Source organism: Mastomys coucha, unplaced genomic scaffold, assembly GCF_008632895.1.
Source record: "Mastomys coucha isolate ucsf_1 unplaced genomic scaffold, UCSF_Mcou_1 pScaffold9, whole genome shotgun sequence".
NCBI classification, from domain to species: Eukaryota; Metazoa; Chordata; class Mammalia; order Rodentia; family Muridae; genus Mastomys; species Mastomys coucha.
The window spans coordinates 75778998-75792654 of NW_022196915.1; the positions used below are offsets into that span (position 1 = coordinate 75778998).

The 13657-nt window shown below is 35.0% G+C and overlaps 1 protein-coding gene and 1 pseudogene across 1 annotated transcript in view; both read right to left on the reverse strand.

The window, feature by feature from the left end:
- Positions 1–793: 793 nt before the first annotated feature.
- The window catches only part of LOC116084193 (zinc finger protein 280B-like), a 27186-nt gene continuing 14322 nt past the window's right edge, over positions 794–13657 (reverse strand). Inside the window, 1 exon segment of the mRNA XM_031361018.1 lies at positions 794–969. Coding sequence (XP_031216878.1) covers positions 794–969 — 176 coding nt within the window.
- Positions 10403–10492, reverse strand: LOC116085465 (annotated as a pseudogene).

Sequence of the window (13657 nt, forward strand, 5' to 3'; positions counted from 1 at the left end):
GATCTTTACTTAGTGAATCGGGATATTTATACCTAAGGCAAAACAATCTTATGTCTTTTAGCATAGAAGTGAGAACAGGGAAAAAACATCTCAGTCTGTAAACAAGCCCCTGCAGCGAGGGCTCCAGGCAGGAAAGCAGATTAAAGGTTCGGTTCCTTATGAATTCTGGTCTACCAGTTCTGTCTTTGTTCTTTAGACCTGTCTCTGGTCCTAAACACCTGATGGGCCGAGCCGGCCTGCTGCCTCAGGAGTCAAATTGAGGAATCCCGTTGAGCTCAGCGGGGACAGTACAATTCACCCTATTTTGTTTAAAAATGATGTAGGGAAATGTGATACGATCTCGACACAAATACATGGGCAACAAAAAGCGCATAACACCTTCTGGCTCCGTCCTCCAAGGCGATTACGCACAGTGGGAAATCCAGGCCATGAAACGTCTGTAACCCAGACGGCCATCATCCACGTGTAAGCCTAGGGTGACCTTCCAGCCAGAAAAGGGTCATCAGAATGCACCATCTTCCATGTAGAATGTCAAGGCTTGTCCGCAAAACCCATGGTCCAAGGACCGATCATAATCTCTTTCAGTCAGGTGTTGAATTCAGTAGGGCGTGGTGTGGTGCAGCTGGAAGCCAGGAGCTGATCTCAGGATGATGCAAATCAGTTCCTTGAAGCCTCTAGAGAACTGAATTAACCTTTGAAAGCCTGGAGGCTGAGTGCGGACCAAGCATTCTCAGGAGATGCCTGATCTAGCTAACATTGAACCGGTCGTGAAAGCTTTGCTCCATGGGAGCTTTTACTGCTTGAATCGGATAAGCAGGTTTTTCTTGAGAAGCTGGTCAATTAGCAGGATCCAGGCAATTCTCAGGATTTGCCTGTCCCACCTCCTGCTTTGATGGGGAAAAGCAGACATTAGCAACTGGCATTTCTCGGAAACAGGCAATTCTCGGGATTTGCCTGTCCCACTTCCTGCTTTGATCGGGAAAAGCAGACATTAGCAGTTTTCCAAAGCAAACGAACATACACACACACACACACACACACACACACACACACACAAAAACTGGTGAAGTAAAAAAAAATCTATCAAAGGCAAAACTGGCTGGGAGGAGCATATCTTAAGGCATCGGAGACTTACTTCCTGAGGTTGCTTGTTTCCATTCTTTCCAGTGGCCTTCAGGGCTTCATTTAGTCCTGTCCCCTTCATTTCCTCATCATGTTACCTTCTTACCCTCCCTGTTGCCTTTCCCACCCAGGTCCCTCTATCCCTCCCACCTCCTGTGGTTGCTTTCTTCTACCTCCCAAGTGGTATTAAGGCATCCTCACTTTAGCCCTTTAGCTTGTTAGCCTTCTTGAGTTCTGTGAATTGTATCCTGGGGGAGTGAGTGCAGTTGGTAGATCATAAATAAATAAAAAAAAAATTTAAATTACACATTATTACACAAACATGCCTTCCATCCACAGTAACCATAGACACTCCTTGAGGCTCATGCCAGGTCTCTGTCCCAGGAACAGGAACCATGTAACTCTGTCCCCACCAGGGCCATGTCTGGCTTGGCATGGATCAAGGCCATGGAAGAGTTCTATAGTAATTTAGTCTTTAATTGTTGATTATATGTGAGAACGAAGGAAAGTAGGCTGATTATTTCATTGTTCTCTTAAAAGCCAGTTAACTCCTCAGAACTCCCAGAGACTAAACCACCAACCAAAGAGTACACATGGGCTCCAGCAGGACGCAGGGCTCCAGCAGTATATCTATAGCAGAGGATAACCAAGTCCATCATTAATGGGAGGAGAGGCCCTTGGCCCTGTGAAGGGTCTATGCACCAGTGCAGGGGAATGCCAGAGCCAGGAAGCAGGAGAGGGTGGGGTGGTGAGCAGGGGGAGGGAGGAGGGAACAGAGGTTTTGTTTTGCTTTTGTTTGTGTTTTTTTTTATTTTTATATTTTTTTCTTTCGGAAGAGGAGAAACTGAGAAAGGAGATAACATATGACATGTAAATAAAGAAAATATCTAATTAAAAAAAAGATTTCCAAAAAAAGAAAAACAAAAACAAAAAACAAAACAAAACAAAACAAAACAAAACAAAAAAACCAGCAGGTTATCCAAAGAGTATGAGTGGTAGGTTAGGAAGCTTTGTAAGTCTTAAGTGACCTTGAAGCACACTATTAGCTCTGGTTGTGATGTCCAGCAAAAGTTCCTGGCTATTAGAGTATATTTAGATACATATTTTCATAATATTTCATTGCCATACCTCTAAATGTACAGACTTTAAATATAATGGAACAGGATATATCTAGGACACAGACTTGTCATTTTCTTTCACTTTTACTTCTGTCACAAAATGAAAATGGAGGAGTTGGAAAGATGAACCAGGAATTAAGACTGCTGTGTGATTTTGCAGAGAACACCAATTCAGTTCTTGGATAGTGGCTTAGAGCCATCTGCAACTTCAGTTCCAGGAGTCATGAACCCTTTTATGTGTATAGATACAAAACAAGCAAATCATGCACACACATGCAAAAAAACCACTCACACTTTAAATAAAAAGAAATGTAGTTTTAAGAAAAAATGAGAAGAAAATATAATGCCAATAAATACATTCATAGAAGTTTTGAAAAATGTTTTATTAGCTTAAATATTAAGACATTTTATAAGAGACCATATATGTATATATGGGGGGGTACATGTGTGTGTAATATTGTTTTCAAGGTTACCTTTAACATTTAAAAATATTTTAAAAAATATTTCAAAACCAATAATTTAAAAATTCAAATCTTCATACCAGCACAGCTATGGAACAGTTACTTGTTCTATAGCTCCTGATATAGCACACACTAATATAATACCAAAATCCAATAATGGATTTAACACAAATTAAATTAATACTATGAAATATTAAACTTCATATTTTTTCTGCTATAGAAAATATGGGCAGAGAGGAATTGCTTGAAAGACACAAAGAAACCTGGTTTTCTGACCCAGAGTGACATATGTTATAAATAAATGACACACAAGGCAAATTAATGATAATATTATTTATATTAGAAAAATATGAATTTTCTAGAATAAACAGTTTATTCTAGAAACAAAGTCTAAACACAAATAATGATCCAGAATTAAACAAGACAAAGTAGTAGGATACATGACAAAAATATATAAAGACAGGGTATTTTATTAAAACCAGAAGAATATTATATGATATTGTAAAGTATTTGTGGGCTAGAGAGATGGCTTGGTGGTTAAAAGCACTGACTTTTCTTCCAGAGGTCCTGAGTCCAATTCCCAGCAACCACATGTTGGCTCCCAACCATCTGTAATGGGATTTAATACCCTCTTCTGGTGTGTTTGAATACTGCCATAGTGTACTCATATACATAAAATAAAAAATTTAAAAAACGATTTGTAGTTATAAAGATATCTCTATAAAATAGAGTATTCTTTACTATTATACATTGGCATATTTACAATTTACTAAAATAATAATAATATTTATTTACAATGCTAAGTGTGGGTTTATGTTTAATTTTTATATTATTTCAATATGAGTCCACCAATTAGTCTTTATGTCATGGTAGTTATAGCATATGCATTATGACTTTGTGCTCATTCCATTAAGAATTACTGACTTATTTAGCTCACTTTCTTATACAAAGGCATTATTTCTAAATTATTTTGGGAAGTTATATAAAGTTATAAAACATGTCAAGCTACTAACTTGAAAATTACACCAATAAATATTTATTTATTATACTTTTGTAATTGAGGTATTCTTAATAGTGGGATACTATTATTATCTGATTATAATTTATCATCTGGATACAGTCTTTTTTTTTTTAAATCTAGTTTAGTTGATCTTTGGAGTTTCTTTAACTCAATTATGTATCTAGAAATATAGGCAAGTTATACCTTGATGAACCATCTATAATTTTCACTTGCTGTATAGGTTTTATTCATTCGGTTATTTGAGATTCTTAGATTCTTCTTTACATTCTAATCAGTGCTTAGAATGCAAAATAGTCAAAGACTTTCATTACTCCTTTGCAGTTTGAAGGCTTATATTGAATTATAAACCTCAAAAGTCAATATTCTTCTTTCTGTCTTTGAAATAGTACATCTTTCAGCTTAACATATTTTAGTTCTCTGAGGTGTCAAAAAATTAGCAAAGCTAAATAATTGTGCACATAATGACTTCAATGAAAAAATTGTAAATATTTTGTAAATAGTAGCTCTGAGAATGAAGTAAAATATCTATATTTCTACAAATTTAAATAGTAATCTAGATGTATTTCTGAAACTTAATCATTAACCATCAAATACAATAATATACAGCATATGCTACCTTTGTATTAGAGAAAACTCTGGTGTTCATCCTTCCAACAGTATTTCTGGCACTGTTTTCTTTAAGATCTCTTTCCCCAGGAAATGTAACTACAGGAGTTGTTCATGTTTGCCTTCCAGTGTCTATGGACCAATGGATCAGTTCCCAGGAAATAATGTCCTTATCCAACTCTCCTATCCATATATGCTTTGATCAGGATGAAAAGTGCATTTAGAAAGGCTTTGTTTATTATCATCTAACCTCTTCTTTCTGGAACTTCCACGTCCTAACAATTTTAAAGTTGCAAAAAATATTTCAGGTCTTTTGGCCAGGAGAAATTTCAAGAGTTACTAAATGTGTGTTTTTCCAGTCATATAAAATGGTATTTTCTTACTAGATAAGCCTTTTCATGTGAACATATCAATCAAGCCATTGTAGTTTTATGATTTCTCTGTTTATGTATATTTGTGTATATATATTTGTACTTACATTATACTTCCATGAATTTTACAGAATTCAAATGTATAAGTTATGAGAAGTAATGATTGATGTTAGAACACCCAGACTACAGTGGGTAGAAACACACCTCGGTAGGTGGTTTTGTGTTGATAAAAAAGCAGGCTGAGCAAGTTACAGAAAACAATGAGAAGCAGCATTCCCCAAGCCCCCCCCCCCCATGGCTTCTGTTTCAGTTTTCATCTACAGATTCCCAGATAGAGTTTCTGACCTGACTTCCCATAATTAAGGACTATAAGCTTGAAGACGAAATAAGCTCCTTCCTTTCAAGTGGTTTTTAATCACAGCAATAGAAAATAAAGTGTGATCTTACTAATAATAATACTATGGCAGCAGTGGGGCAGGAGAGAAGCCCAGAGGACCAAGAGAATGAATGAAGATAAGCAGCCTGGGGAGGTGAGAAGTAGGGGGACCCTCTAGAAAGTACCAGAGACCCAGGAGGTGCCCAACAGTGGGGAGAGGGAACTCGAAGAGGGAACCCCCAGTAAATAGACAAGGCTTCAAGTGGAGGGGACAGAGTTACTAACCCACAGTCCAAATTTCTGATCCGGAACTGTTCCTGTATAAATGAACTGAGGGGACAAAAAATGGAGAAGAGACTGAAGGAAAGGTGATTCATTGACCAGCCCAACTTGGGATCCATTTCATGGGAGGGCACCAAGACCTGACACTATTACTGATGCTATGTTGTGCTAACAGAGGGGAACCTGGCATGACAGTCTTCTGAGGAAGAAGCAGATATTAATACACAAGCATTGAACTGAAGTTTGAGACCCTTGTGAATTAGGGGAAGGACTGAAAACACTGAAAGCAAGAGCAACCACATAGGAAAACCAGCAGTCTCAAGTAATTCAGACCCCAGGGAGCTCCCAGAGAATAAGCCACAAACCAGGAACCTATACAGGCCAGTATGGGGCCTCTGACACAAATATGGTAGAGTTGTGCCTGGTCAGGCCTTAGTGGGAGAAGATGTGCTTAATCCTAGACAGACTTGAGACCTTAAGAGAGGGAGAGGCTGGTGGAACAAGTACCCTCTCAGAGGCAGGGAAGAGGAGGAATGGGATGAGAAACTGTAGGAGTGGGGACCAGAGTGGCACAAAGAACGGAATGTAAATAAAAGAATATTTTAATTTTGGGGGGGTGATAGTACTCAAATTATTATTTAATAAATTTAAGGGTAAATTAAGTCATAGTATATTTTATTCAAGGGTATAAGAACTATATACACATAAACAGCAACAATTTGATTTATTCTGTTATACTTATATGTTTTTACATGTATATTGAATATATATTCAAAACACTCTCACACACATATATAATAATTACTATCTACAAACCCTTTAATTTTGTGTACTCCATATATCCCTATTTTCTCCTTTAAAAATCACATACCTATATGAAATTAATTTGAGAGTGGTATACAGGAAAGGAAAGGGGGAGAAATTATATACTCATATTTTAATCGAAATACATTAAATAAGTCATGTGATAAGACAACATTGTATGCCTTTCAACTTTAAATTTGAAGCAAACTGAAGACCACAAGTTCTTACTGGGATGAGGTATTTCAATATTTATTTCTTTTAACAGGGAGCAAAGTAATAAATACAGCATCCCATTTCTCCCTTTTGTTAAGTGGTTGTCTAGTGAGCCTGAACATCTATGATTTTACCTAAAATTTTCAGTGAGTAGTAAAGAAACAATGCATTATTCATCTTCCTAATCTACTGAAGCATGCATTGAAATATTTCCATAATCAAAATCCCACTTGCTTAAGACTCAAACATGTCACAGACAGTTTTATGATATGTGACAGTCATCAAAAAAAATGAAAGAAAGAAAAAGAAAAAAGATACAATGATACCATCAGACACAGCACAGAACCACAGGGACAGATGGTAGGTGTCCATTTAAAAGAAAAAGGAATTAAAGAAAGAAATTTCTTAGCAATAAACATCAAAATTGTGATATATATAATTTTATGTAACTTTTAAATTCTAAATATATTTGAGTTTTTAATTACTTCTAGTATTGAGTGTATCATCATTCTTACATTTTATTGAGACTTGAAAATTTGTATTCATTTTGGTTATATTCATTTTTCTTCCAAATCTTTTCCAAGGATCCATCACAAACATACATACTATTTTCTACAGGCTTAACATTTATATTTTAAATTTTATTTTTGTTACCGCTTTTGAGTATAACATAATTGCTACTTTCCTTCTTTCATTCTTCCCTCAGAACTCCATATAACTTTACTTTCTATTTTTGAAATGCATGAAGTTTTTTTTTCTTTAACTAGTTTGTGTGTGTATGTGTGTGTGTGCAAGCGTGCACACTTGTGTGTGTTTTTAACTACTTAAGTATAATATGATAAGCTTGTATGATATTAATAAACCCATACAATATATATTGTATAAACCCATGCAATAAATGAGCCAAATAAATATTGCCTGGTGTGACCATTCAAAAAAAAAAAAGACATATTACAGCTACTATGAGATGTACCTTTAAAAAAAAATTAACTTTCTCCTAGACGTGATCAATTGCTTCTAAGTCCCCAGATAGGGGGTGACATACACATGGCTGTATATCTGCTATGGGATTATCCGTTTAATAAAATATAGTACCAACTAAATAGAGTCAACTTAAGATTTTAGTTGAATTTAACTGTTCCAACATAGTTGTTTGAAGTATATTTAATAGATTATTACTTCAGATTCCATTCCCCAACTTTAGGTCACATAAATAAAACAGAAATATTAACAATAGACAAAGGCAGTTGCATTCTCCCACTAACTGGTAAAGAAAGAAGAAAGAGGGCAAATTTTGATGGTAAAATGACAATTTTCCTTCTAACTTAAGACTTTTAAGACTGTCCTAATAAGCAGAATTTGCTATACTTTATTCACAATACTATTTATTGCTATGCCCTAAATTTAGTATATTTTCTTAACTACTATTAAGAACATATTGGATAATAAATATTATTGTATAATTTAGGAAAATTCAAGTGGCATTTATAAGTTTTTCTTTCATATAAATTTACATGCAACATCAAATGGCATATCACTATTTTCTGTTCTAGTAAAAAATGTTAGACTTATATATGTGATAAAGTGGGAAAAGCATGACTTCAAGGCTCAAGAGACCTTGCCATCATCTCTTGAGTAGTTCCAAATGAATCCTTGTAGCCCTTAAATGAATATAGTTATATATTCATATCTAATCAACTACTTTTGTTACTGTTCATATGTTATTGTTCATACTTCTGGCTTATGGGCAAATATACATGTCCCACTTAAAGTAATAATATGCATGATATATAAAATAATATTTAAAATAAATTCATATATAAATAGAAGCACATATATGCATACATAAAAATAATAATTTCTCACTGAGAAAGTTACTATGATTTACTAGTACACTGAGAATTTTAGATGAAAATTTAGCATGAGTTTATTAAAATCTTCAATCTATAAAGAGAAAGTCAGGCATACGGGAATATATCAGAAATCCCATGCAGAACTTCACACAAAAATTTGATGGCTACAAAGTACATTTAAGGCTAAACAAAATAAATTATAAACATAAAATCACAATATTTTGTAGTGACAAAATACTAACAGAAAGCAACTTTGAGAAAGTTTGTTACATGTTTAGCTCATCTTTAAGGGGATACAATCAATCACTGTAGGGAGGGCATATTCCATCTGGGCAGAATTTGAAGTAGAGATAGAAAAATGCAATATTATCTAATTAATAATCAAAATACACTTTTCATGTTAAACTAAGAGAAGTTTAGTAAGTTAATTATGAGCAAAAGTGCAAAGCAAGATAAAATGAACAAATTATATTTTTATTCACATAAAATATAAGTAACAAAAATATGAGGTAGTTCATTTTTGTCATCTATTGTCTACTTATGAACCCATATATGTATTTTCTATCATTTATCAATGTGCATACAGAAAATATTACTTCTAATTTTTGATATATATAAAATAAAAAAGTTCTTTTTAATATGCAAAATCATCTATCAAACCTATAATATGATATATTTTATACCACTTGCCTTTTGTCATAATTACATAAGTTTGATATGTACTCAAATGAAGATAAATTATTTTACTTAGATATAACTACAAAATTACCTTGTTTTAGATTATGAGGTAAAATAAGAGGGCATAACTTTATCCATTTACATAACATATTTGATTCAATAAGAGGTTAATATTATTTCAAAGATTGAATTTTGTCATAAGGCAAAATTGATGGAGAAGGTTTAAAATAAGTTTGAAAGATGATTGGAAGTGTATGTGTATGTATGTGTGTGTGTGTGTGTGTGTGTGTGTGTGTGTGTGTGTGTAAGTGAATGTTGTTTTCTGACAAGAAATGAATTCATGTTTTATTTATATAGAATGCAGTGAAAGTAAATGAACTCCTTTAGTGTCTTCTTTCATGGGCTTCAGAGAATTCTCTACAGTTAATGTAACATATTGTTCTGTGGGAAGGTCAGAGATGAATTTCTTATAATAACTTCAGGTGGCCCAGAGTGACCTGTAACTCTGGGGTGAGGGGAAGAATCAGATTCCTTAGGCCTCTGTGAGACCTACACTCATATGCAATGCAAACTCATACACACAGAGAGAAGGGGAGATGGAGAGGAAGAGGGAGAGGGAGAGGGAGAGAGAATATTTAAAGAAAAGTTATATGTATTTGTTTTATTTAAAAGATGATCATCTTCACCAACAGTAATATAAAGCATCCAAACAGCACAATCTATTATAGAGTTCAGCGTCCAGTTTATGCTTAATAGTAACACACCATAACTATTTATTTATAAAAAGGAAGTTGCATATCTTAATGGTAAGTTCCCATAACTTTAGTCTCTCTTTTTTTTTATTTTTTATTAGATTTTTTATTTACATTTCATATGATATCTCCTTTCCTGTATCCCTTTTGCAAAAAAGAAAAACAACAAAACAAAACAACAACAACCCTGTTCCCTCCCCTCTTCCTGCTCATCAACCTACCCTCTCTCAAATCCTGGCCCTGGTATTCCCCCACACTGGGGCATAGAACTTTCACAGGTTTAAAGGCCTTTCCTCCCATTGATAACCAACTTGGCCATCCTCTGCTAAACATATGCTGCTGGAGCCATTAGTTCTACCATGTGTACTCTTTGGTTGGTGGTTTAGACCCTGGGATCTTTGATGGTACTAGTTAGTTCATATTGTTGTTTGTCCTAAGGGGCTGCAAACCTTTCAGCTCCTTGGATTCTTTCTCTAGCTCCTTCACTGGGGACCCTGTACTCAGTCCAATGGATGGTTGTGAGTCACTACTTCTGTATTAGTCAGGTACTGTCAGAGCCTCTCAGGAGACAGCTGTATAAGGCTCCTGTCATCCAGCACTTGCTGGCATCCACAGTAGTGTCTGGATTTGATGACTGAATATGGGAAGGATTCCCAGGTGGAGCAGTCTCTGGATTGTACTTCCTTCAGTCTCTGCTCCATACTTTGTTTCTGCAACTCCTCCCATGGGTACTCTGTTCCCCCTTAAAATTATGGAATGTTTCAAGAATTTGCATGTCATCTTTGCTAATTTTCTCTGTATTGTTCCAATTTTAGTATATGTGCTGCAGAAACAAAAGAGACTAGTGTCTCTTTTGATTAAATATATTCATCAAACATACTGGAGTTTTAGAATACATATACAATCATCAGATCAGTATTATACCAATAAGAATTTAATAGTCCAACTATGTTCTCTGCTCATCTATCAATATCTTGTAGCATTATTATATCTGCCATACTTTATTAATAAGTACACTAATTTAAGTAAGGCAACATAAATCCAAAGCAAATTAAATAAATATAATGAAACAAAATAAAATATTATTTTCAGGACATTAATGTCATAATTCCTATATATAACATCAACAATCAAATGTTTTAAAAGCAGACACACATATACACACATACACACACACACAAACAAACACACACACTGAGAGAGAGAGAGAAAGAGGGAAGGAGGGAGAGGGAGAAGGAGAGAGTTGACCTTTATAAATGGGAGTACTCACATATCTAGTATCATTCACAAAGCTTCACTTTTCCTTTTTAGCCAATTACTATGATAAATATACTCCAAGAAGATTATTTCACATGCAAAATTATTGTTATAAAAATTGACTATGAACAAATCAAAAATATGTTATTATAGCCAAATCCGTAACCCATTATCCTATTTCAAAATTTAATATCTTCTCAAAGAGGGATTGTTCTTCTAGGCCTACTACACATAGAGAATATTGAGTGTGACCTGTAAAATAGACACAGCAACAAGCGTTCAATGATAATTACAAGAGCAAATCAGCAATAGCAGTCATTGGAAAAACCTTCTAGTGTCCTACCTTACAATTATCCAAGGTTTCTCTCACATGTTATCAGGACTTATGTGCTAATTATTTCTCTTATCTGAAATATCATCCTCAAAAACTCACTTTCTCTTTATACACAATGGGATGTAGAATGCAGCCATTGTGTCATATATAGATACAGATGTGAAAATAAATCTTACTAAGTATGTGCTGTTGAGTTCAAGACTCATGCTCCTTTCTGATGAATGATTATGAATTCTCATGGGTATGCTCACTTTTCTGTAACTGATTAGAAAACTCTGCTTTATAAAATTCTATATCCTCAACATTCTTTGAATTACCAATGATCCTGAACATTTTGAAGAGGAAATATAAACCACTGTCATCTACTATGAACTCATTGACTAAATTAGAATTAAACCAAAGTTGTTTTCCAAGAAGATAAATTCTGCAAAATGCATGCAGAAGTAGACTGACTGGTAAGCAAATCTCTCAAAATACACAAATATCCATAACCAGGTGAAAATAATTTGATAAAGACACTTGACTTTCTACTACAAAACTCAAAATTCAAGATTTTCCCCCAATCATTGGCCAGTAGGTAGGATAATTACTAGTTTTTAAATACCACCCGTTTTTCTTCTGCAAAGGCTTTATATGTTTCAGGTGCTTCATTTGTTTTATGCCCATTTATTTAAATTTAAATATCAATTTAAGATAATTGCCATATACTAAGAAGCCAATAGTCTGCGGATTAATTTGCAAAAATTGGAATGTTGTTATAAATAATTTGCTGCAATAAGAATGAAATAGACTCAATTAATGATATTTTAATTTATACATTTTATTATAAGACATTTGGGATGATTATAAAAGACATTCAATAGTAAGCAGGGTTTGTAGCTGAGTGTAACTCATTGATAGAGAAATATCCTATCATGTAAATGCTTCTTCCTTTGGATAAAAGCAAAGGTGAACAGCAAACAAACTTTAAAAAAAGAGGAAATAGAAGAAAGTTTGATGCAAAGCCTAAACAATCAAATACATAATCTCTTAGTATCATTTAATTTCTGTGGCATGTTATCAAACTGTGAGTGAGTGTCACTAAGCCAAGTAGACAATGATCTCATTGTTCAACAATTTAAAGTACACAGAAAAAATGCTTTCATTCAATTTTCAACAGATACATGCTAAGGTAACCTAAAATAGCCAAACTTCATTGTATTTACCCTTACATTTAGTGAAGAGGAGGGCTCCTTTTTCAATTGTAAAACAATATCCCATCAAATCCATTGCCTAAGAGAGATATGAGGTAGTAATTCTTTATGGTATGAAGAAAAGAACTGCACTTTTTAAATTGTCCATGTTTTTGAGTTTTTTGTTTTTTTTTTTCAGTGGCAGAGACCTTGGGTTTAATCCCTAGCACCAAGGGGATGGGGGTGGGGTTGGGGGTGGGGGAAGCACCAGGGCATCAAATTGCAAGCTTCACATATTCAATCAGACATGTGGACTGAAAAAACGAACACCCCCATAGAGGGTTTAAATTCTAGTCACCCTGGTCTGATTTCTGTGCTATGTCCTGTATTATTTGGCAGGTTCCCATTACACTTGAGAGCAGAACTAAGTTCATCCCAAGCCATAAGCTGGACAGATGCCATTTCCCCAGACCTTTTCAGGTACCACTCAAGTTCAGTATACTTCACACCACAAACAACGAGGCTTCTTCCCTCAGGGAGGGACAGCTTGCTCTACTGATGTGGCCCGTGAGGATATGGCCAGTTCTTCAAACAGAGATAGCCAAAATGGAACAGAGTGAATAATTCCGGCTACCCTAAGCATCAAGCAAAACAAAGTCTGAGGTCACTGGCTCCGTCCCTGTCTGCTTTCTAACTACTTTTGTGGCTTCACGTGGTGCTAAGACTACACAGCTGTGCTCTGAATGTTTGCAGGGGCCTTTCACAAACATGGGCATTTTACAGGAATGGCTTGGCCTCCTCGGACACTCTTTTTAGGTAAAGACATTCAGACAGGACACCTTCTTTGGCTTCAAGACTGAAAAGGACGTGTGCCTGTCCACTTACCCATGCTATGCCATTTAGAAAGATGTCTCAAAAAAAAAAAAGTCTCTCTCCCTCCTATAGCAAGCATTAACTGCCTGTAGATCTTCAGGGTTCAAACCTTTACATAAAAGAGCTCTCAAACTTTAGAGTTATATGAACTACTAAAAATAGGTTTAACTTGTTTTCCATTCATGGGGAGACAGACATAAATACCTTCCTCGTGTTATGCCAAACACTTAATATGAGAACCAGATTTATTTTTTAAAACACCCACTGTTCATTCAAAAATTCTGTAGCTGGAGGAATGTGTGGAGAGCCGAGCCCCAAGCGAGAGGCCTCGTAAACAAAGCCCTTATTTGGCTAAGCTACTGCT